The 25,294-nt window shown below is 39.3% G+C and overlaps 2 protein-coding genes across 3 annotated transcripts in view; one reads left to right on the top strand and one right to left on the bottom strand.

The window, feature by feature from the left end:
* Positions 1-1,098: 1,098 nt before the first annotated feature.
* Nacalpha (nascent polypeptide associated complex protein alpha subunit) lies at positions 1,099-11,992 on the bottom strand. Its single transcript, XM_074108872.1, has 6 exons — positions 11,884-11,992; positions 10,682-10,836; positions 9,971-10,092; positions 2,815-3,033; positions 1,819-1,980; positions 1,099-1,264 (listed from the first exon to the last, which is right to left on the bottom strand). The coding sequence occupies exons 2-6, from the start codon at positions 10,797-10,799 to the stop codon at positions 1,250-1,252; spliced, it is 636 nt and encodes a 211-aa protein (XP_073964973.1). The 5' UTR covers positions 10,800-10,836; positions 11,884-11,992; the 3' UTR covers positions 1,099-1,249.
* Positions 11,993-12,875: 883 nt separating this feature from the next.
* The window catches only part of LOC141443569 (uncharacterized), an 83,584-nt gene continuing 71,165 nt past the window's right edge, over positions 12,876-25,294 (top strand). Inside the window, exon 1 of one of the 2 annotated variants that reach the window (XM_074108873.1) lies at positions 12,876-13,236. In XM_074108873.1, coding sequence (XP_073964974.1) covers positions 13,176-13,236 — 61 coding nt within the window. In that variant the 5' untranslated portion in view covers positions 12,876-13,175. The remainder of the gene's footprint in view (positions 13,237-25,294) is intronic. The other variant, XM_074108875.1, reaches the window with a different exon arrangement.

Below are 25,294 nucleotides of genomic sequence, written 5' to 3' on the forward strand. Positions count from 1 at the left end.
AAAATCACATTTAATACATCTTAAAACGAGCAACCACAGTCTTAAGTAGTCCCATTTTGTTCGGAAAAAAAGGGAGGACAAAAGTTTTCGAAAGACAAAACTGTCTCAAAACAGACATTCATTGCCCCATGCCCCTTATCGCATAATTGCCTTAATTAATTTCAGGTAATACAAAATGTGATTGGATAAAATTAATTATCTAAATGAGCCAATCGCAAACAAAACTTTATAGTTCAATATCTCAATAACGGCTGAACCGATTTTGATAAAACATGTCTAAGAACCATCGCTAGAAAACCTGCTTTCAAATAAAAAAAAACCGTATTCAAATCGGTCCACCCGTTTAAGAGCTACGGTGACAGACACACAATATATAGCGGTCAAACTTATAACACCCCTCTTTTTGCGTCGGGGGTTAAAAATGGACCTCGCGATACTAACGCCATCTAGCGATATTTGGTCCGTTGGAAAAACCATAGTCTATACCTGCGTTTTCTTCCTCTCAGCGGAAATCCCCTTCTTTGGACGGCCACACACAAGTCGTACTTGTAGATGTTATCTTGCGGCTTAGGTGAGGTTTACAATGAGGGCTATCGTTTTTTGTCTCACTAGATGGCGCACTGTTGCGTGAGGTTTTTAAGTATGGTTTTGAAAGTCTGTTATTACGGGCGTGAAAACAAAGTTTAGATTAAAATAATATTTAATACACCTTAAAACCGTACCATATAAATATCGAGCATGCCAGTGTTGCATAGTCCCCGTTTTGTTCGGAAAAAAGGGAGGACAAAGGTTTCCGAAAGACAAAACTGTCTCAAAACACAGACATTCATTGCCCCGGAACGCATATTTGCCATAATTAATTTCAGATATTGCAAAATAATCACAAAATTATTCTAATTATAAATAAACCCGCGTAGCTCACCCAAAAACTATGAGATTTGACATTTCGCAGACCTCACGCTACACTAGCGCCTCTAGTGGCGAATTCATACGCGATAGCCCTCATTACGAAAAGTGTGGTGATTGATGTAACTCTTGGCTTCGCCAGTCAAGCAACAATTGATAACTTTTCATCTCACCACAATTAAAACCACAGAATAATGTTATGTTACTTTATTTCAGTAAATAGCCTATATACAATCCCGTGTATTCACTCGCGCCGCACTGGCCTTTGGATGTCGCTGGAGCCCCGCCCCGCTGGTTATCGGACTTAAAACTAACGGTTAATTATGTTGTGACTACCGAGCGCCTACATCGTGAGTTCCTGGAATATAAAACAAATTGGTTAGAAGGTTATAATCTGTCAAATATTTTCGGATAGTTCGCTTATTGGAATTTGAAGGAAACATCCCCCCTGGGCTGTCCAGGCGCTGTTGCAGCTTAAGGGGGATTCGCGAATCCGATCCGAATGATAGCTAAAAGTCTCGTTTCTATTTAGTGAGTTTTCACCTGTAATGTAATGTAACATTCGCTAGAGTGCTCATTCATTACGAACGATGGTAGGGTCTATTGGATAACGTTTCTACTCGCGATCACAATCAGATGACAATTTACGCATACAAAAACTGTCACTTGATAGTGATCGCTAGTGTCAGAAACGTTACACAATTGGCCCTCAGGTTAATCAGCACCTTTTTGGTTCTTGGCCGCGGGTAAAAGCTGGTAGGTTTTTTTTTTTACATAAAACTGACTATGATAGGGGTCAACCGCTATCTCACCCGATGTAGTGCAGATGAGGCCAAATGTGTACTCGTATCGCACTGGTGGTAAAGCTAGTAGTAAATTATTTTAGCCACATGCCTCGTCTTATAAACTCACCATGATGGCATTGACGATGTCAGACTGGTTGTTGCGCAGCGCCCGGACCGCGCGGGCGCGCGAGACGTTCGCCTGCGACATCACTATCTCCACGTCCTTTTCGTCCACGCCGGACTCGTCCACGCCTTCCTCATCCTCTTCTTCGGCTATGGGCGCTACCGTCTGCAAGGGGAGGGAGGGGGTTTAGTCAGTTTAAAATATTTTTACGTTAAAAATATAATTCTCAATACGCTTTTTCGCACTGCACTTAATCGTTCTTACTTATCTGCACTTAATTATCTTAATTAACGAGCGGGGGAGCGGACGCGGCGGTCATGTTATCATACCAGTGTGTAGTTTGAGCGTCCACACGTTCATTTCTATGGTATATGGTTTCTACTACTTTTTTATTTATTGGTAAAAATAATTAGCAGTTAGCTTTTGTAATGAGCTAATAAGCTAAGAGCTTATTAACTCTCAGCAAACAGACTCTATACAACAGAGCAGTGATGGGCAAAGTACGGCTCGCGGGCCAACTCCGGCTCGCCAAGGGATTTAATCCGGCCCGCTGACGTTCCTTCGAAGTGAATAGTACCTACCTATATGGCACGCGATCATAATATAACTTCATTATTTGGCAAAACCATAAAAAAGTATAAAATATAATATAACGGTGTAATCCTGGCCCTCCTCTGAAATATCTATAACTTTCTGGCCCCCCATGAAGAAAGTTTGCCCTCCACTGCAATAGACTTGATCTTTTCTCGAGCATGAAGATAGTCAGCAACTAATCACTTCGTAGTTGGTGCTGGGACAATTGTCTATTAATCTAAAGGCAGCACAACAAACAATCACCCTTTTTTATGACCACCATTTTAATCTGACGTAGCCGATGTTTTACACATTCATGTGCTTACTTTAATAAGGGGAGACAGAGCAGAACCTCCAGCATTCCAGCTGATAGCCTAGAAGACTGATTGCATGTTTAAACAGGGAGACAAAAAAAAACCAACTTACCGTGCCAGCAGCGGCGCTGTCAGTGCCAGCAGCAGCGCTCTCGGGCGCCTTGAAGCGCTCCGCAGCAGCCATGGTGGCCTGCTGTGACAGATCTTCGATCTTGGCCTCCCCGAACACGATGTATGTGTCTGAATGAGGGTTCTTGTACACATCCGGTGAGTTGATCACAAAGAGGATGTTCTTGGATTTGCGGATTGTTACCCTGTTGACTCCTGATACCTGCAAGTCCGAGAACAGAATTAGAGTACAGACATCAAGAAATTGGTTGATCATACTATTTAATTTATTAGCTGTTGGCCACAACTTCATCTGCTTCTAAACGAATTTCACAGTCCGAGTAAGAAAATTAACAGGCAATATACAGCCGGCGGCACGCAAATATATATAATAATAATAATAATAAATCGTTTATTTACTCCACCACATTCCAGTAATACAATCGGTAAATTTACACATTACAGTTGCATGCTGTATGTCATCACCAGGCCTCCGAACCCCAGATGTCTGCAGCTACAGAGGTTATGCTATACTTAGGACTTAGGGAGAATTATTTAACATGTGAACAATATAAATATCGCTGACCGTTAATTTCTGTGCACTTCTATTTCTATTTCATTACGAGTCGGGCACGCAATTGGCGCTTACGCTTGCCACGTGCACCCGGTGCACATCCCTCAGTTCCCCACGATACCTTGTTTTGTACTTTTACGCTTAACTGTGACCGATACAGTTTCGTTGTACTAGAGAATCGCTCGACGCGCCGCCGGTTACGTTTATGCATTATGCACTATAGTTTTAATAATCTCTTTTTCAAGCGATACTTTGAAGAGGGACGCCATGCTAAAACTGCGCGGTTAGCAGGATTGTGCGTACAAGGCCTAAACATGTCCAGGTGGATAGAGCTTCTTCATTGGCACTTATATACGTAAGCCCATTTTCTTTTTTAATATGTCTCAACTCGCGGCAACTTTCGCTAGAATACTGGACGACATCCCTTGTATGTATGGTCGACCAAAAAAGTGCTTAACCCTTAATAAGGTAGAGGCGATTTAGCGGCCACTTGCATTGAGTTGGAAACCGAACCTTATTAATTTTCTATTGTAATTATTATAAATACGACTAGCTTTAAGGGCAACACACACAGAGAGCGGGCGCGGGTCGTGCGCGGGCCCGCGACGGGCGTATTTGCATGGCGGTATATGGAAGCCTTCACACAGAACGCGGGCGCGGGCGCGGGTCGTGCGCGGGCCCGCGCCCGTCGCCCGTCGTCACAAACAGCGCGCGGGCCGAGCGCAGAGTTACCAACTCTCAAAAATATTTATCCCTAAAACTTAAGTTAAAAACCCCTAAAATTGCTATAATTAATTGGAAATCCCCCTAAAACATGTTAGTATAGGTAGTGCCACAAGAATTGAAGTGAATGATTACACACACAGCAACATGTCGTATAATGACATCAGGCAGGATTGTAAGTTTGATATACTTACCATTCAGTTTTTTTTAAATTTTCCACCCATCGGCTTACTTACATACAAAAAATCTCTACTTTACGTCTATGGGAGGTACCCACAAAATGTTTTTTTTTTTTAATTTTTCATTGTACAAGTATCATTTTGTCGGGATAGTTTTCATTATATATCCGTGCAAATATCAAGAAATAATGTGAAATATAAGAAATACAAAATAAATATAAAAAGCAAAACTTCCCAAAAATCCTTAAAAATACCCATCCCAGTTATTTACCCCCTAAATTTGAGGGGAAAACCCTAATTTGGCAGCCGTGCCGAGCGGCAAATGGCCGGTGTTTGTATCGCGCCGCCGCTTTGACACGCGCCGCCTCTGTCAAAGGATGCCGCGTGCGATTTATGGCTTTACCTTCGCACGCGGCGTCCTTTGACAGGTAGGGTTGCAACGATATATCGAATTTTTGATAGTATCGATAACTTTGACTCCACAGTATTGCCTATCTACAGTGTGTTACTGGGCTACCGGCACCCAGGCTTTTTTTTTTAAGGGAAGTTAAAGATACGCTATTTCTGTAACTTAACCATTACATAAATTTAAATAATAAAGTCTAAAACTATAATATAAGTAAGTATTATAAATGCGAAAGTTTGTGTGCGTGTGTGTGTGTGTGTGTGTGTGTGTGTGTGTGTGTGTGTGTTTGTTTGTTACTCCTTCACACTAAAACAGCATTTCAATGACATTTGGTACGTAGATAGCTGGAATAACATAAAGGCTACTTTTTACAACCTTTTATTTAGTTTCACCTGTCCCGTTGTCTGTCTGTCCGTCTGTAGTCAAATTCTGCAAGTATATTTTGACCACTTCCAGTAGTCAGATTGACTTGAAATTTGGAATACTTATGTAAATTGTGTAACAATACAATAATCTGGTAGTGACATCCTGGTAGTTCAGCCAGGATCGTCTCCGCAGCACGGAACTCTTCAACGGTTAATAGCATCGACTTGAAATATGGTATGCAAATGTAGTTTGTGTGGTTGTAAGACTGTCAACAAAAAGTACAGTCACAAAAAAAAGCTTTTATTAAAAATGTTTTTTTTTTACCAAAAACTTGCAAGTTAAATTTGACCCACTTGCCGGCATCCGATTGAGCTGAAATTTAGCATGCATGTGTAAATCGGATGACAATGCATTATTATTATGTCATGAAGCTGATCTGATGATGGAGCTGGAAGGTAACCATAGGAATCCGGTAATTAAATAACGCAACCGCATCGAGTTTGGGCTCGTTTGATTCGTCTTGATGAGTACTTTGGTCGGGGTGAATATGCGACCCTCTAAACAGTTAAAAACAAAATTAAAAGAAAAAAACCAACCAAGAGCCTATCGGACACGCCCAAAATAGGGTTCCGTAGCCATTACGACAAAATTAAGTAATATTTTTATAAGGATTTCGTATTTTATACGGAATCTCCCAAAATTAAAGTTGAATATTTCGCAAACAAATTACTGAAACGAAAAAAGACCTATCCAACGATACCCACACTGGCCACACTATAGGGTTGGATGAGAAAAAAATCACCCTCATTACGTCTATTGGAGGTAGCCTAAAAAAAATTTTATTTTTTTATTTTTTATTGTACCATTTTGTCAGCATAGTTTACATATATATCCGTGCAAAATAACAGCTCTCTAGCATTGATAGTCCCTGAGCAAAGCCGCAGACAGTCAGACAGACAGACAGACAGACATGGCGAAACTATAAGGGTTGCGTTTTTGCCATTTTGGCTCCGGAACCATAAAAACCTTTTTCAAAACAAGCTTTTATTAGAAAAAATAAATGAACTAAAAAGGAGAAATATATATTGTTTTTTATTCGACTGGATGGAAAACGAGCAAGAGGGTCTCCTGATGGTAAGAGATCACCACCGCCCATAAACATCAGCAACACTAGGGGTATTGCAGATGCGTTGCCAACCTAGAGGCCTAAGATGGGATACCTCAAGTGCCAGTAATTTAAGTATCCATATTCAGTCTCTAGAACTTTAACTATCTACACACGCTTTCTTATAATGACGAGTATTTAATTAGTAGGTACATACATGTAACTTAAATTTATTTTTCCTTTTTAGTTTTCTAATAAAACCTTGTTTTTAAAAAGGTTTTTCCTTTTAATTTTATTATATTATCCCGATATTTCCACGGGATAGGGATGAGCTGGACGTCTGGAATAACACATAGAGAGAAAAGACGAGGTGACACGAGAATTGAAATTTGTATGGCAGCGCCCGCGGCGGCCCGCGGCTACTCGCGGCGGGCGCGCGAGAATGCATGCAAATTTCAATTCTCGTCTCGCCTTGCCGTTGGAAAATCACCATTAAGATATAGTTAACGCAGGATAGCAATAAATTCCTAATCCAATAAAAATAATAATTCTATTATTAAGTGCATGTATTATGTAAGTTCAAACACAATCACTGTATTGTTCATGAATAAATATTGAATTGAATTGTATTCTTTACAGACGAAGTTGAAGGAAACAACTAGTTATCGACAATATCGCGTTGAAACGGTCGATAGTATCGATTATCGATCTTTTAATTTCCAATATAATTAATTTTACCAGGCAACAGGGCACTGGCGGTCTGAAAGGTTGGGTTACGTGAAAAAAAATGTTGATAACTAATTAGATAAATATTATAATTAATTAATGACATATCGTGTAGGTACAGTCAACGTAATAAATAAGAGATCACTTTTGTACCTTGGCACTTTAACGTCATGTTTGACAAGCCATACGAAATTGTGTAACGACTGAAAGCGACAAGGTACCTATACCTAAAAAGTGATCACTTATTTATGACGTTGACTGTCGAACAACATACATAATAAAAAAAACACTTACTTTTAATCCCATCCCACTAATATTATGAATGCGAAAGTTTGTAAGTCTGTTTATTTATTACTTCATCAGCCATCATCATCACGTCAAAATCGCTGAACCGATTTAGATGAAATTCGGTATACAATGTATCCCGCAGAAACTATACAAATTTTCCGGGATAAAACTATACTATGTCCATCTCTGTGACTACAACTATATGTATACCAAATTTTATCTAAATCGGTTCAGTGGTTTAGACGTGATGAAGTAATAAACAAAAACCGGCCAAGAGCGTTTCGGTTTTTTTTATTTCGATTATTTATGCTGGCTCGTGCTGAAGCACCGACTTCGAGCTAGTACACCTAGGAAAATATTTTGAAGGGTTTTGTAGTCGGTTCCATTTATTGTTATTTTTTTTTATTTGTTCGGAGTCGGTTTTTACTTTTTTGTTAACCACATATATCTCGCGGTACTGTAATAATTCTGTGTCGAGTTGACAAAAATGTATCCATTATAAGTTTACGTAGATAGTGTAACTTTATTACTAATAGTACATTACTGCAGAGGCCATGAAGTAAGGGACGAGTTCGGGTAGAATAAAACGAGTCCAGCAATCCCTGTTCTGGCCGAGCTTGTATAGTGCTTTTCTCAAACAATGTGAGGAAATATTTCATCCATCCATCCATAAATCCATCCATCCATCCATCGCATTAACGCATACATTTCCGAGCATGTTGAGAAATAGTACATTACTGCAGAGGCCATGAAGTAAGGGATTGATGGACGAGTTCGGGGTAGACGGCCGAGTCGTAGACGAGGCCGGATAAAACGAGTCCAGCAATCCCTGTTCTGGACGAGGTTTGTATAGTGCTTTTCTCAAACAATGTGAGGAAATATTTCATACATCCATCCATCCGTCCGTCCCTCGTCCGTCCCATCCATCGTCCATCCATCCATCCATCCGTCCATCCATCCATCCATCCATCCGTCCGTCCATCCATCCGTCCGTCCATCCATCCATCCATCCATCCGTCTATCCATCTGTCCGTCCGTCCGTCCATCCATCCATACATCCATCTGTCCGTCCGTCCGTTCGTCCGTCCATCCATCCGTCCGTCCGTCCGCCCGTCCGTCCGTCCGTCCGTCCATCCATCCGTCCGTCCGTCCGCCCGTCCATCCATCCATCCGTCCGTCTGTCCGTCCATCCATCCGTCCGTCCGTCCGTCCATCCATCCATACATCCATCTGTCCGACCGTCCGTTCGTCCGTTCGTCCGTCCATCCATCCGTCCGTCCGTCCGCCCGTCCGTCCGCCCGTCCATCCATCCGTCCGTCCATCCATTCATCCGTCCGTCCGTCCGTCCGTCCGTCCATCCATCCATCCATCTATCCATACATCCATATATCACATCGCATCGCATCGCACTATCGCAAATGCTTACAGAGTAGTGGTGGTTGGCTGTTCGTAATTTTTCCTTTGTCAGTTTAATCTTAGTAAGCAAATTTAAAAAAGTAAGAGCAGCGGACAATAATGGATTTTCATACATACTTCATGGCCTAGGCCAAGAAGTTATGTAGGGAGGTGGTAGGAGCCATAAATGAGAAGCTTCATGTCTCCATTTCGTGACATTAACGCATACATTTCCGAGCATGTTTGAGAAAATAAAATTATTCTTATTCTTATTATTGGTTCTAGAACTGTTTTCATTTGTACTCCAAAAGTCGCCAGATAAACCATTTTTTTAGTCAAACTTTTTTTTGGTCGCTAATATTTAAGCAAAAGCCGTCACTTCTAGGGATAAAGTCACTAAACTGGCAACATTGATAGCCGCTGCGGGCCCGTCGCGGGTCCGACCCGCGCTCTGTGTGAATACAACGAACCGCGCGGCTCCCGCGGCGGACACGACCCGACCCGCGCCCGCTCTCTGTGTGTGTTGCCCTTTAAAGGTATTCTTTGTCAGGTATGTATTTGATAGCTGCTTTTGCTTGTGGTAGTATGCTCCAATAAATGGGGCCTTATTAAGGTTTAATACCAACTGTCAAGCTCCTACTTCAAAAATAAAACAATAAGGCTGATTGTCCATATTGACTTGTGAGTGAAAATACGCTTTGACGTTTTAAGCGTTACAAATGACATTAAATCAATTTCTTGGTCGACTATACCTCTAGGTACTAGGTTTCCGTGACTAACACATGAACCACACGCAAGTGCATGTAGTTGGGATGTATGAGCCTCTGGTAGCTCACGATTGCGCGATTCGAAACGCGCGAGTGTATTCGCGCGTAAACTGCGTGGTATCCATATGGATCGAGATGAGATCTTAGGCAGTTGTCTCACCGCCGGCGAGGAAACGATTGGCTATCGACTATTTTCTCGCTCAAGAAACGAACAAAAGATATAAGATCCTGTGTGAGTAAAAGAGACATATACATTAATAGTTGATCGCTGGCGGTTCACACTGCCGGCGAGAACTCGCTCTTACATCTTTTGTCGCAGCGACAAGAGCTATAAAACTAGCTCAGCGATACTCGCTCAGAACTATTAGCTTGGCGGCCGCCCGGCTCGAGCGAGTGGAGCGAATCGTGCTCGAACACTCGATTTTCACTGCTCGCCCACTCGTTTCTAGTTACTCGCTCTGCTCGCTTTTCGCTCATCGTCGGCGGTGGGACAAGTGCCTTAGGCTACATACTATCCGGCTAACCATAACCACACGGTTTTAGCGCGCTGTCTTTTTCCTAAGCGATACTTTGAAGTAGGACAGCGCGCTAAAACCGCGCGTCGAGCCGCATAGTGCGTTCATGCACTTACGGGCTTGAGTCCAAGTTTGCTCATGATCTTGCGCGCCTTCTTCTCTCCACGCGACTGCTTCGCCTTCGAGATGATGTCGATGCCGGCGATCGGGTTGGCGATGCCGCCGGCGCCGGGGGCTCCTGGAACACGAGACAATGATTTGAATAAAATTATACCAATTCCAATTATATCATTTCGCAGTCTATTATGTTCCATTGCTAGACACAAGCCTCGTCTCACAATGCCCTATCATTCTGATTGGGCCTATTGCGGATTGGAAACTTTACACACAGCATTAAATTGCTTCACGTTTGAAGTAAACTTGTTTTTTTCTGTAATTTAATAGATGGTGTACATGAATACATGCCATCCTACATAAGTTCAACCTATTAAACCGTGTAATATCTTGTTGGAAGTACAATTTTTTGGTAACGCCAGAGGCAATTTTGGTAACGCAGGAGACGCCCAAAGTGTCAGTGAAATAGTTGATTGGCCCAGGTACAATAATTTTCATAGTCCCATTTTGTTATGAATGGGAATTCTACAGAATTTGATGAAATTTTCGATTATTTATTAGACTTTAGTACTTCTACTAGATAACCTGGAAACTGTAACAGAATCTTCTACCATGTCAAGTCAACAAAAATGTGCCCACATAAATGAAATAAAATAAACGCTTGAATAATGACCCACTACCAAAAGCTTCTTCATAGTTTTTGATTATCTTACCTGCATCCTCTAGTTCTGGGATGGTGTCATCGGAGTCACTGTCTGATGACGCGGTCTCCTCCTTGCGCTTCTCGGTCATGGAAGCTGTAGCCTTGTCCAATTCGGTAAGTTCAGGCATTGTATCTTTTGTGTTTGCTATGTTTGCCTAGGAATTCCTGTAACCAAAATAAAAAACTGGTTGAAATTAAGAAAAAGTTTTTCGAATTTTGGCTGAGGGTTTGGAGTGTTCAAAGCAGCAATCATGTCAGTCTCAGGTGCAACAAAAAAAGTAGGAGAGAGAGAGAGAGAGAGAGAGAGAGAGAGAGAGAGAGAGAGAGAGAGAGAGAGAGGAGTAGAAGTTCAAAAAAAACATTTTTGGACAGCCTTTACTAGAGCCATTTTACGATATGCTGGGGCCATGGGCACCAACACACTTGGACCCCACTGGAACATAATAAGTGAACTGCATTAACTCATGGAACTTGTCCTATCAATCATTCAAAGGTTAACTGGAAGAGATCCCTTTTAAGGAATAAGTTGCTTTTGTACATCACTTTTTCTTATTAATAAATGTTAATTTAATGTGTTTTATGTAGAATAGTTATACAATACAATATTGGAATCACAGTGTCACTGAGTGTTCACGAAAAAAAGGCCCAATGTTTGATATTTTTTGAATTATTAGACCAGGGACCGCAATCAGATCAACTGCTATGCCAACCTGCTATTTGGCTATTTTTAAACGTTTATTCTTTTGTTATGTTCAGGCTCATATTTTACGAAGTCTTATGTTTATGTGACCACAGGAGTACTACTATGTATTGTTGTTGTTTTAGATTATTAACATGCTAGGAAACATGATAGAACTACAGGTTCAGTAAAGATTCCATGCCGCTTTCCTTGATTTGGTTTCAACACTTTTTTTTCGATGTGCGAAGTAAGCAAATTGAATGTACACTGTATAGATTGTACAAAGAATCACAATTCAGCACTAAACCATTATCAGGCGACTGTAACCATATATTATTAATAACACAAACAACGAAAAGTATTGATTCTATCAAGATTTTAATGCCGCCTTTGGAGAACCCGGGGCGGTACACCAAAAACACTTATCACAAAAATATCATGGCTTTTCAATCCATTGGATCGCTCTAACACATTCCACTATATCAATTCAGCACTTTAATGTAGGATTTCGATTAGAAAATCGGATTATTTACCTTTTAAAAAGGAAATTTGGGTTTCAAAGGCGATTAGTACCCGTCGTGACAAATGACAAGAGGCGCGCGAAGAAAGAGATAGCCTATTCCTTCCTGGCTTCCTCCCTCCCTCTTTTCTTTTCTCGCTCTGTTTTTAATAACTGGCAACATTCTACAATTTTTCAGAAAAAATTGAGAAAAATAGACTGTAGTAATTATAATAGAATGGAATGAAACCGCAAAAGCAAAACATTCCCTAAAATTTTAATTTTATTTTGAAATGGGCATCGTACAAAATTGTCACATTAGCCCATAGGGCAAAACATTAAATAACAAGAAAACAAATTATGTACATCTCACAATTGACGACTAACTAACATACTTTTCTCTGTCTATATATCTCGAAAATTTGACTGATGAGCTAGACAAAATACTGAATTTTCATTTAACCAAAAAGTTGAACGTTTCGTTAGGGGAAACTATTTCCCTAATGCGGGATTTACACACTCGTCTCGTGCTTCGCCTCGCGCCTCGTCTCGTATCTCGGCCCGCGGCTCACGTGATCGATGGTAAATGAGCTTCCTGTTTACACTCTCGTGATGAGTTCAGTTGTCTTTGAGCTTACAACCTGCGCAGCACAAGTTTCAAACTCGAATGAAGCGAGAGCGCGAATGTAAACATCAAGCTCGCGGTCGCTGTCAGGTCCTTTGACTCGTGCCCAAAAAAAAACCGCTCCAGCAGGGCTACTACGAAACTCGATTTAACTCGAAACTCAAAGTTCGTGTCGTGCGGTCCCTCTCGCACTCGTATTAAATAGTATAAGAGTCAGAGAGACCGCTAACGCGAGTGCTGCAAGTGGCGAGGCGAGGCGCGCGCGTCTGGTCACACCTTGGTCACACTCACACTCTCACCCCGTACCTCGCCTCGCGCCTCGTCTCGCGACGGCATAACGAAACGTTCAACTTTTTGGCACTAGCAGCACTCAACTGACAGCTGTGAGCTGTCTGTCATGTCAAACACGGTAACGTCACTCACGCACTACGCACGTCACATCACACATTTCATTTCATTGCTTTGCCTTGTTCGGTATCGAGTTGTATGCCTAACACTTTTACTACGTTCATTTTCATGCATTGTTTTCATTGTCCGTACATTATTATACAATCACGACAGCACGTATCGGTGGCGTGTTGTTTTGAATAATAATTGACTGTGATTTTACTCTGTGAATCGTTCGATAACTACGTACGACTAAGTGAAGTCAGGTCCAAAGTGCGTCGGATTTCGATAGTTTCTAGTGTTTTTGTGCTAAAATGTCGCTCAAGGAGAAGTTTGATGCTGCTGTCAACGTTATAAGGAGCCTGCCCAAGAGTGGTGAGTGGAAAAACCTGTTTAAAAAAGCATTCACTTATTGGTTTTTTTATGTGATAAGAAAACTAAAAAAGTTTTATTTGGATTGTATGCATTGTTTTCTCTTATCTTCAAACAACGTAAATAAGTTATAAAGTGTTTTGATCCACGCAAATTCTGTTGTTAGTGTTTTATTTTCAAGCAAATCATTTTAGACTGGCTATCATAATTAATCTGAGACTATAACATCATTTAAAGTTAAAGGTCTTCTTATTCTTCTTTGCTCCATCCCACTTTAAGTAGGGTCGGCTCTCCTAATCTTGAGGCGCCAAGAAATTCTGTCTTGGGTTGTCGGGTCGGATAAATTATTTTTGGCAGTAAGTTTTAAAATAGTTTTTTGGTAGGTAATAAGTTTTTTTAGTTTATAGTTTCATTTAAAGTTAAAGATATTTATAATAATTTTTATGACCATTTAATTAATAGGTAAAGAGGGTATTTCAGTCTATCCATAAGTAATGAAGCAATTATAACTGTCATTGGTTAACAAAATACATTAAACTTTAATGTATTCAACTCAGAAAGTCGTAGGTACTAATATATAGAAATATAATTAATTTATTTGTGACAAATTAGCGTAGCATAACAAAATAAATAATAATAATAGTAATAGATATATGCTAAACTGGAACTGATTATTACAAAGGTTAAACAGTTCAGTTATAATTATGTATGTATGTATGTAAACTCTTTATTGTACAAAAGAAAATTAACAAAATACAACTGACAAACTTTACAAAGGCGGACTTATCCCTTTAAGGGATCTCTACCAGTCAACCTTTGAGTGGATGAGAGGAGAGGAGCAATATGTTAGGGCCTGACAAAGAATTATCATTTCATACTGTCACTGGGCTTGCATCAAATACAGCCCAAACCCTCTCATTCTGGGATGAGGCCTGGCCCAGCAGTAAATAGGCTTGAGAGTATACAGATCATGAAAATCATATTTACTTTACTTGACCGCGAAGTGAAGATCCAACCAATTAGAAGAACAAATATAATACAGATCAACTATAATAAACTCAAAATATAATACAGTCAAAATTGTTTAAGTATAACATAATTTTAACGACAGTACCTGGGAGACCAAGCTAGATTGACTTTTCATCCCCGAAAACCCCTACATACCAAAATTCATCGAAATGTAATATATGTATATATATGTACATGTAATATATATATTTATATATACAAGAATTGCTGGTTTAAAGGTATTAGATAGATAGATAGCTACCTTGTACATTTAAATAACACTGGTTATAACAACCAACCCTCTTAAACAACCAAATATTGCTGTCTGTAAACCTGGGTTTGAGGATATATATCGATGATATATTTCTGATGATATATATATACCAAATGATTTTTTATGATACATATCAATACAAAAATGGTTTAAAAATGTAATATTATTAAGTAATTTTTGGCCCTTGTTACTGTATTTCTACTTCCCAAATGTAGATGGCGTTGGAGTAGAGTTAAAACATACTCCCTAATAGTAAATTCTAATCCATAAATGGCGACACTTCTGGCAGCATTAATGGCGTCAGTTGTGTTAGAAAAATTTCTTTACAAAAGAGTAAGTTTTTTTATGTGTTTATTCTATTATTTTTTACCAAGAAAGTAATTGACAAAGTGCAGAAACGATTTTACTGCATTATTAAGTATATACACAAATAAAGCAATAAAATAATAATATGGCCTTCATACAAAATGGATATATATCATAAATATCCAATATTTTTGAACCCTGCTGTAAACTGACTGTCCATACATTCATAAAAGTGGATATTTGATAAATAACAAAAGTCTCAAATAAAAGCAACACAAGATACAGTCAGAAGTCACAAGGAAGGTCTTACAGCACAAGTAAAGGAAAAAATCCGAAAATAACTAATTTGTTGCTCCATCATCATCATCATCATCATCCCAGCCTATATACGTCCATTGCTGGGCACAGGCCTCCTCTCAGAACAAGAGGGCTTGGGCCATAGTTGCTCCATAACAAAAAAAATTTTTTTTGATTACAAACTTATTTCATTCAAAAGTAATGGTTTATTTGGACACTGCGTAGATCAGTGGCGTATTGAGTGCGAAATAGTGTGAATCCAAGAACAGTAATTATTTTTCTTTTTTTCCATTGTGTTAAATATTTTCTATTTTGTATTATAGAGGAAAAAAGCAATTGGATAAAATGGGAAAAATCCTCGAGACTCCATTAACACTCTATTTCGCGAGTCCGAAGCACTTTTATTCTGGAACTGTAAATGTTTCAGGTTTTTTTTTATAGAAATAACCTAACTCATAGGCATTGGCGTATCTAGGATTATTTCTCAGGGGTTGCCTGCAGGGCTACTACCAAACTAGAAACACGAATTAAGATTGGTTTTTTGGAATCTTTTTGTATTTTTTTTATTTCAATTCCAAATTTTTATTTTTACGGTCATCCCGTAAAACCTAAATTGAAAATACAAACTGAAATATAGATGCACAGAAAAACCAGAAAAATAAGACCATCACTGGGAATCGAACCCAGGTCCTCGGTATTCCGTACCGCGTGCTATACCGCTACACCACTAATGGTCAACGGTACCGACACGAATTTCCACTATGCACCTCATATCTCAGCTTGTTTGTTTCTTACTTAGCCACTTAAGTAGTGACGCTAGCGACATCTATGCCGTAGCCCTCATCGAGAAACTTTTTCGGCACTCCATTGGAACTAACCGCTCACCCGGACAAGAGATATCGTTACTAAGCAATCAAATTAAGATTGGTTTTTTGGAATCTTTTTGTATTTTTTTTATTTCAATTCCAAATTTTTATTTTTACGGTCATCCCGTAAAACCTAAATTGAAAATACAAACTGAAATATAGATGCACAGAAAAACCAGAAAAATAAGACCATCACTGGGAATCGAACCCAGGTCCTCGGTATTCCGTACCGCGTGAAATAGGGGAAATTCGTGTAGGTACCGTTGACCATCAGTGGTGTAGCGGTATAGCACTAACATTGATGGTCCCTGAGCAAAGCCGCGAACGGACAGACAGACAGACAGACATGGCGAAACTGTAAAAAACGATAAAGACTAAATTATCAACACATAAGTTTACAACACATTAGTTTAGTTTGTTTAGTTTATAGTAATTTACGTAGAATGACCCTGTTTTATCTATTAAAAGCCGCAGTTAAGATGACAGCGTGAATGTAGCCAGCCTAGTTCACCTTGTTCTTAGCAAGTTCATAACTTGCAACGCTGCAGTGTGTTCAATTCGGTTATTAATTCGCGAAGGCCGTAATACGTGGTGTGTGTCGGGTAAGTGCGCTGCGCAGTATACGGTTCCGTATATGCGGCGAATATTCAATATTGGGAAAAGACCAAAAAGTTACACAGCGTTAAAGCTGCGTTAGTGCATAGTTTTAATTTCCATTAACTTTTTCCATTGTGACACGAAAATTTCCAATACATTTTGTATGGATAATTTTCGTGTTACACTGGAAAAAGTTAATGGAAATTAAAACTACGTGCTAACACAGCTTTATCAACTGTTACTAGTTAGCTTGTATAAGGCTGTGTTTCCACCAGAGATGTCCGAGGATACGTTGAACATGAACCAATAGAAATACTACTCCGCCGAGCTGTTTCCACTAAAGATGTGCGGAGCGAAGATAGGTAAATTAAGCGTTCATACACGTTTTCGCACATCTCTGGTAGAAACGCAGCGTAAAAAACTTCGCAAAACATTTGCAGCTCAACAAAAACAAAAAAGCGTTGTTATATAAAACCCTCAGATGGCCGTTCCTAATGAGGCCTTGCATCATAACGACGTAACGTTTCGTAGATTATCTGCTATTTTAGAAGCCATCATCATTTTTAGACGGATTTCGAAATGTTTTGGTACCATCAGCCAAATATGTAGTCTACCACCCTAAAGTTGATAATCGTTTGCATGTCATAAAACAATAATGCCAATAGTCAACTTGAAATTTCGACTTTAGCGACATATTAATTTGATAGGAACTTGTTTAAAACATGACACATGTCGTGAACATGTAAATTTATAAGACCACTTGTGATGATACGTACACATGTGTTGCGAGGAATGTGTTTTTCATTACCCAATAGGAACGCTTCATTTACCTATCCCCGCACAGCACATCTCTGGTGGAAACAGCTGAGCGGAGCGAGGCGAGGTAAATGAAGCGTTTCTATTAGTTCATGAAAAACACATAAATATATATAAATATCACGGGACAATTCACACCAATTGACCCAAAGTAAGCTTAGCAAAGCGTGTGTTATGGGTACTAAGCAACGGAGAAATATAATTATATAAATAGACACATACTTAATACATATTAAACACCCAAGACCCGAGAACAAACATTCGTATTTTTCATACAAATATCTGCCCCGACACGGGAATCGAACCCGGGACCTCAAGCTTCGTAGTCAGGTTCTCTAACCACTAGGCCATCTGATCGTCTAAACACATTCCTCGTAACACATCCTCGCCGCACATCTCTGGTGGAAACGGAGCCTTATCGTGCTCTCAACTAGTTTCAGTACTCGTCGTACCGTTGCTTACGTACAGGTGCACATTTTTCATTTTGAAATTTGACATCTAATAATAAAGTTCCACATCTGAAAATGTCAGTCATTTTAATACATTAATTTATTGACTGAAAACTCGGGATTGAGGGTTATTCGACAAGCGAAATATCTTTAGATGGCGTTAGTTGACATTTCTGTCGCGCTCGTGATTGGTCAAATATTTAAACGAGCCAATCGCAAGCAAGACTGAAACGTCAAACGGACCTCACGATACTAACGCCATCTAGCGATATTTCGCCTGTCGAAAAACCCTCATTAAGATCCGAGTTTCATCGGGTAAACTAAACCATTATGCACTAATACTAAACAAAACAGTTACCAGTACTAAATATATACTGCATTAATCTGTCATCTCCCAGGATAACAGGATCGAAGGATTTTGGGCACAAATTTGTGCCTCTGGGAGAGGACAGGTTAAATATCTAACATCGGTAGCATGGTGTACGGTTGTGTTGCTCTGAAGGTGAGCTCTGGTTGAGTTCGAAACGCGTCAGTGTAGTATGGTGGTGGTGATAGATGGGTTTGTGTTCTTACAGTGTGGAGGTGGAGGAACTTCATAAACACGCATATCTTGCATAAACTTAGCTATCATAAGGTCGCGGGTGGGCAAAGAAATTCTTTTAGTTCATTGCATTAATATCTGCCACAGCGGAGCGTGCAAAAATATCTGAGACGTCCTACCGGTCCTATAAGTAGACTCTTATCCTTATCAGATATTTATGCACACTTTGTTGTGTCGAATGCTTGGTGACTGTACAGTTCCTTTTGGATGCTCATTTTGAAGTTAACCTGTGTCAGTTTACTTGCGTTATAAGCCAGTGCAATACGGACAAAATGGCGCGAAATACTAACAAAAACCAAGTCATATTATCAACATAAATGTTATCCGGCACCCAAATACACGTAACAAGTAAAAGTGAAACTTTACGAAACTTTTAACTTTCATTGCGAGTACTTGATTTAGAAAGGTACATACTTCACAATTTCTTTTTAACTAAGTCGTACTCTTTGTACCTTAAATTTGAGTAAATAGATTCAAACCGTACGAACTGATAGGTAGCAACCTTTGCGACTAAATCTCCTAAAGCTAAGGAAGTACCGCCTTTTCGACTTAAGTTGCTAAAAAGTTGCAATCTGTTGAATTAATGTAATATAGTCGGGCTTAAAGCTAGCCAAACGAGTTTGATCTCAAAAATAACCTAACCATAAAAATTTCATTTCTACTACAAGCTGTTTCTGTTGACTGTACTTACATTGTCACCCAAACTAACATTTGCGTACCAAATTTCAAGTCGATGCTATTAACCGTTGAAGAATTCCGTCCTGCGGAGACGATCCTGGCTGGACTACCAGGATGTCACTACTATATTATTGTATTGTCACGCGATTTTCATAAGTATTCCAAATTTCAAGTCAATCTGACTACTGGAAGTTGGTCAAATTTAACTTGCAAGATTTGATTACAGACAGACAGACAGACAACGGGCGGGACCGATGAAAATAAATAAAAGCTTCTACAAAAATGGTTGCCATACTATTTTGTTGAGGTCTCATACAGTTGACTCTTCAGTTGAACTGAGCAAAGGCATATAATCGAGTACCTAAATTTTCGCTACCACCAAAATATGTAGGTACTAAATATTTTAATAATAAACTGTTTTAGCTGAGTTAAGGAGCGACTACACCGCTGCTTAAAATACGGAGACTGTACGGAATCGCAGTGACGTGCCGTAGTAAGCACGATTCTATCGCATGCTCTCCAAACCGCTGTTCGAAATACGCTCACAGTATCACCTACAAATTCAAATCGTAAAAATGTCCCATCACTAAGTTACAAGTGCGAGCGTCTACTAAGGCAAATCAAAAATACATAATGTACTTAAGAACATTTCAATTTACGTTACATGCAACCTAATGTCATGAAAATTAAGGTGTTAATAATTTCGAGACCGCGCGATTGGCGGTTATGTTATGTATGACATTACAAAATAATAGCACGGCGCTTTCGGTCGTATGGCAAGATTATTTTAAACAATGCTATACCTTGAGTCAATCCCTACAAGTCGAATTCAGTTTACGCCGCGCGACAATCGTAACAAATTGACGGCTTTCGACGTTTCAAATGCAGATAGGTACTTATATTGAAATTAATTTAAAACAAGATTCGCGCTGTCATCGTTCATCCACCATCACCTCTCATATTTCGTTTTCTAGATTTTTTTTACCGTACAACGGCAAAAACTACTAGACACTGGCAAAATTGTCCTCCGATGGACAGAGCCATATTTTTTTAAAGAAACAACAATTTAAAACAATAATGTTTTTAAGGGGATCCCATGTCCCAATGATCTTCGATCTGAATTCCTTAGTTTTCTAATGATTTTTGTAGCTATTACTATTTTGTATATTATTTTGTATATTAACAACAACGGCTTTAAGCAATATAGTATCCCATATTTATTTTCTTTCTTTCCATCCTTTTTCAACGTCGTTAATGTATTATTTTTGCACTTTTTATTTTACGAAGCAATTCGGCATGTTGGTTGATCCGATAACGAAGCACGCGTTACTGACAGCGCAACTGTGCTTAAAAGGTATTTAAGCACAGTTGTAGCAAGACACATTTTAAGCGTTAGCAGGGTATCTAGGGCATTCTAAATCGACGCAAAAATATTATAAACAGAAACAAAAAACTAAAGCAAAGCGAATAAACACCGAGCGCCGCACTCGGCTTTACATTACAACATCGCAGCACCTATCACACGCACTCTGATTGTATACAGTTAAGTTACTGACAAGCACAAAAATTACGAGTTCAAAGTTAGAAATAGAATTACTGACCTAGCAAAACAAACGAATATTCGTTGAAATAATTAAGGTACTTATATAAAAATAACTGTAATAAACTAATTCAAAAGAAAAAAGACTTAGGTTGTGTTAATTAGCACCTTGTGGAAGCTCGGCGGGCGGCATGTTGAGTATTATATGGCTGTGTTAACCGATCGATGGATGGATGTAAAACCAACATATTGCAAAATACTGGACAAACAGTCGGTGTTGACTCAGTGGTCGCTGAGTGCTGGTGCATCATTGCGTTTGATGCAAACACTAGTTACAAAATGCACAGAGCCAGGAGTTTCAGGTTTTACTTCTGTGTAGGTTTTACCTCTAACTAGATTCGAAGCAGATTTGAAAAAAAACAATGATTTTTATTAGGTTTTGCTATCAGTGCTCTAGTTTTCCTTGTGGGAAACATTTTTATTTAGGTAGAAATGGTGCATAATGCTGGCAAAAACCGCCGCTTAAAATATCACATGGGCTATCAACTAAAAAAAAAACCGGCCAAGAGCGTGTCGGACATGCCTAATATAGGGTTCGGTAGCCATTACAAAAAAAATTAAGTAATATTTTTCTAAGGATTTCGTATTTTTATACGGAATCTTAAAAGTTAAGGTATATTTTATACCTTAGGCTGCTATTTACTCTTAAACTACTAATAATTCTCAAGCAAACTTAGCAGTTATAGTTTTCCTTAAAAGTTTGATATACTACCATCCTGAATTTTTTCAAATTTTTCCACCCACCGGTTTAGATTTTAGAGGGGGGGGGGGGGACGCTCGATTTAATGAAAATTTGCACTTTACAGTTGAATATTTAAACAGATCACTGAATCGTCTTAGCAAACCCCTAATGGTTTTAAAAGACCTATCCAACGATGCCTACACTATAGTATGAGAAAAAAAAAATCACTCCCACTCTACGTCTATGGGAGGTACCCTAAAAATTTTTTTTTTAGTTTTTTATTGAACCATTTTGTCGGCATAGTTTACATATATATCCGTGCAAAATTACAGCTTTCTAGCATTGATAGGCCTGAGCAAAGCCGCGACGGACGGACAGATAGACAGACATGGCGAAACTATAAAGGTTCCTTTTTTGCCAATTTTGGCTCCGGAACCCTAAAAAAGATTTGAGTTAGGAGTTCGACGGCATGCATTTGGCCAAGTACGTTTCTCCTTGAGCTACATCTTCGTTCGCATCTGCTCTTACCATTAGGTGAGAAAGAGGTCGTGGTCATTTTGAAAAAAAAAAAAAATAGATTTATTTTATAGAGTCATTCATCATCATCATCATCCCAGCCTATATACGTCCACTGCAAGGCACAGCCTCCCCTCACATGAGAGGGCTTGGGCCATAGTTCCGCACGCGGGCCAGTGCGGATTGGGAATTCACACACACCATTGAATTGCTTCGCAGGTTTGTGCAGGTTTCCTCACGATGTTTTCTTCAACCGCAAACTCGTGGTAAATTTCAAATGTAACTTCGCACATGAATTTCGAAAAAACCCAGAGGTGCGAGCCGGGGTTTGAACCCACGACCCTCTGCTTGAGAGGCGATGGGTCAACCCACTAGGCCACCACGGCTTACACTAGGCCACCACGGCTTACCTTCAACTATTTTATTCAGAGTCATTCATATTTTATTGTATTGTATTTCGAGCTAACGGTGCTAGCGCCGCGGATCGGAAACATTGAAAACTCAAGGGCTAACTCGAGTACTTAAGTACCGTCGCTTGCGCAGCCGACGACCTCTGTGAGAACAGTTAAATTGGGAGTGAAGGGCAACGAATACTAAATCTTGAAACCCACTGACAACGGTGGCGGAGCGGTGCGGCGTGTTAACATGAAAAGAGTCCGCATAGAATATCTGCCACACTTATTTCGAACATTAGGTACAGTCACCAGCATTAATATCTGCGGTAAAAATATCTGACACGGCCTTCCGGCCCTAGAAATAAGAGTCGTATCAGATATTTATGCACGCTTGTTGTGTCAGAAATTGGTGCTGGTGACTGTACAACCGGTATCGCCTCCGCGCCTCGCCACTCTACTGCGCTTGGTCAGTGCTGTCAGTGGGATCAGTCGGTCGATTATAATTTGATGAACTTTAAGGTTCGTCATGGGACAGTTGAAGAAAATATTGTAGTCGTGAAATGTGTGGGTGTGCGTAGTATTTCTTCGCTGTCAAAAAAATGTATGTAAAAAACAGTCGAACCATTTGATTTCTGACTCACCGTAGAACGTTTTCACAGTAAAGCAGCGTTTCTACCAGATATGTGCGAGGATATGTTGCGAGGAATATTGTTTCATTAACCAATAGGAACGCTTCATTTACCCCGCCTCGCTCCGCTCAGCTGTTGCCACCAGAGATGTGCTGTGCGAGGATGTGTAAATGAAGCGTTTCTATTGGTTAAGAGGATCCCATGCCCCAATGACCTTCGATCTGAATTCCTTAGTTTTCTAATGTTTTTTGTAGCTTATTATATTAACAACAACGGCTTTAAGCAATGTAGTATCCCATATTTACTTCAAAGTTCATTGTTTTCCAAGATATTTGGCATCAAGTTTGAACAATTTTAGGCAAAAAACTGGTTTCTGGCCACAACTTTTATGTTAATTAGTTTTAAATGAAAACCTCGCCAGTTTTTAGAGACGTCAAAGATGAACCCAAATATGTATATTTCGTACATATGTTAGATCTTTCACGTCAAAAGAGATACGAAATAAATGTTTTTTCAGATAATGTTTAAAAAATCATACATAATTAAGTATTAATTTTTCAAAAAATCCGGTATACAAAAATGGAGATAAAAGATTGGAGAACCGATAGCCTTTTGACTTATAATTCTATCTGTAGTGCAGAAGTAGGTGATACGATTCAAAACTTGTCAAAAATCGATGAAAACCTCGGGTAGCCCCTTAATGAAAAACACTCCCTCGCAACACATACTCGCACATTATTGGTGGAAACGCTGCTTAAGAGTCATAATGAATTCCCTGTCAAGCAGTGCAATGACTTTTTATACGAATGGGTTCCGCAGTTAGTCACGATTTCAGTTGGTTCGATAGTACGTTATATTAAAACGGGTAACAATTATAAATTGTACAGTCACCTGAGTTAATATCTGTCACAGCGGAGCGTGCAAAAACATCTGACGCGTCCTACTGGCCCTAGAAATAGAGTCGTATCAGATATTTATGCATGTTTTGTTGTGTCAGATATTGGGGCTCAGGATGACTTCGTCCACAGTCACATTTCGTCACCTTCTTAAATCGTTCTGCTGGTGACAGCACTGTAAACTCCAATTCAATGGAATCTGACAATCCTGTAGACACTTCCAGCCTACTAACATAACCCGGGCTGCCTAAGGCTTTGTGATGTGACTATTATTCTTTTTGATTCCTTTAGATGATAATTGCAACAACAGGGACATATATAATCAAGTGTGCCCACGATAGGGTGTCTTAAATATGTAGAAAATTGACAGATTCTATTGAATTGTACTTAGACATCTAATGAATAATGTTTTTTCATCGTAGGTCGGATAAGTTTGTATTTATCTTGCTTTCATAATTAGCTACACTACATTTCAGTAAGTTAGTTGAGTAAGCAAGATAAATGCTAACTTAGCCGACAAAATGCGATGCTACATGCCAGCCAACACATTATTCACTAATTTTGTACTGTGATTGTACCCAAGGGTGTAACTGGGCCAATCAACTATTTTACCGACACTTTGGGCGTCTCCTGCGTTAGCAAAAAATCGTACTTCCAACAAGATATTTCACGGTATAGGGATAGGTTAAACTTACGTAGGATGGCATATATTCATGTACACCATCTATTAAATTACAGAAAAAAACATGTTTTTCTTACAAAAATCTGCAATTGTTTGAAAAATGTCGCGGACAGATTAGTGTCGGTAAAAAAGTTGATCGGCCCAACTATACCTAATTTTGTACTTATGATGCATTCTTGGCGTGGATCAAACGATATAAAATTATAAAATATAATGTGACCAGCTTATGCCCGCGACTTCGTCTGCGCGGACCTAGGTTATCGCGCGGTGGCGCCCTCTACCGGAATAAAAAATATCCTATGTTGATCCTATAATAAACTATCTCTATACCAAATTTCATTAAAATCGGTTCAGCGGTTTCGACGTGAAAGCGGAACAGACAGACAGACAGAGTTACTTTCTCATTTATAATATTAGTAGGGATTGTAATAGCTATAGGATAAACATTATTAATTATATAAAAGCTGCCCTCTTGTATAAATATATAATCATACAAGTCCGCGGCAACTCTCGAATTTTAAAAATTTAATATGTTTTCTACAATAAAAGCATATATTTATGTAAATAAATCTACATTTTTATTTTGATTTGTTCTTTGCCAAAAAACAAGAAAAAGTTGATTGACCCATTAAGTATATTGATAAAGAGCCGTGGTGGCCTAGTGGTTTGACCTATCGCCTCTCAAGCAGAGGGTCGTGGGTTCAAACCCCAGCTCGCACCTCTGAGTTTTTCCAAATTCATGTGCGGAATTACATTTGAAATTTCCACG

Source organism: Choristoneura fumiferana, chromosome 27, assembly GCF_025370935.1.
Source record: "Choristoneura fumiferana chromosome 27, NRCan_CFum_1, whole genome shotgun sequence".
NCBI classification, from domain to species: domain Eukaryota; kingdom Metazoa; phylum Arthropoda; class Insecta; order Lepidoptera; family Tortricidae; genus Choristoneura; species Choristoneura fumiferana.

Coding starts and splice junctions, on each gene's coding strand:
- Nacalpha (XM_074108872.1), bottom strand. CDS start 10,799: ATGCCTGAACTTACCGAATTGGACAAGGCTACAGCTTCCATGACCGAG. Junction 10,093..10,681: donor CCCAGAACTAGAGGATGCAG/GTAAGATAATCA, acceptor CTCGTGTTCCAG/GAGCCCCCGGCGCCGGCGGC. Junction 3,034..9,970: donor GCAAACTTGGACTCAAGCCC/GTAAGTGCATGA, acceptor TCGGACTTGCAG/GTATCAGGAGTCAACAGGGT.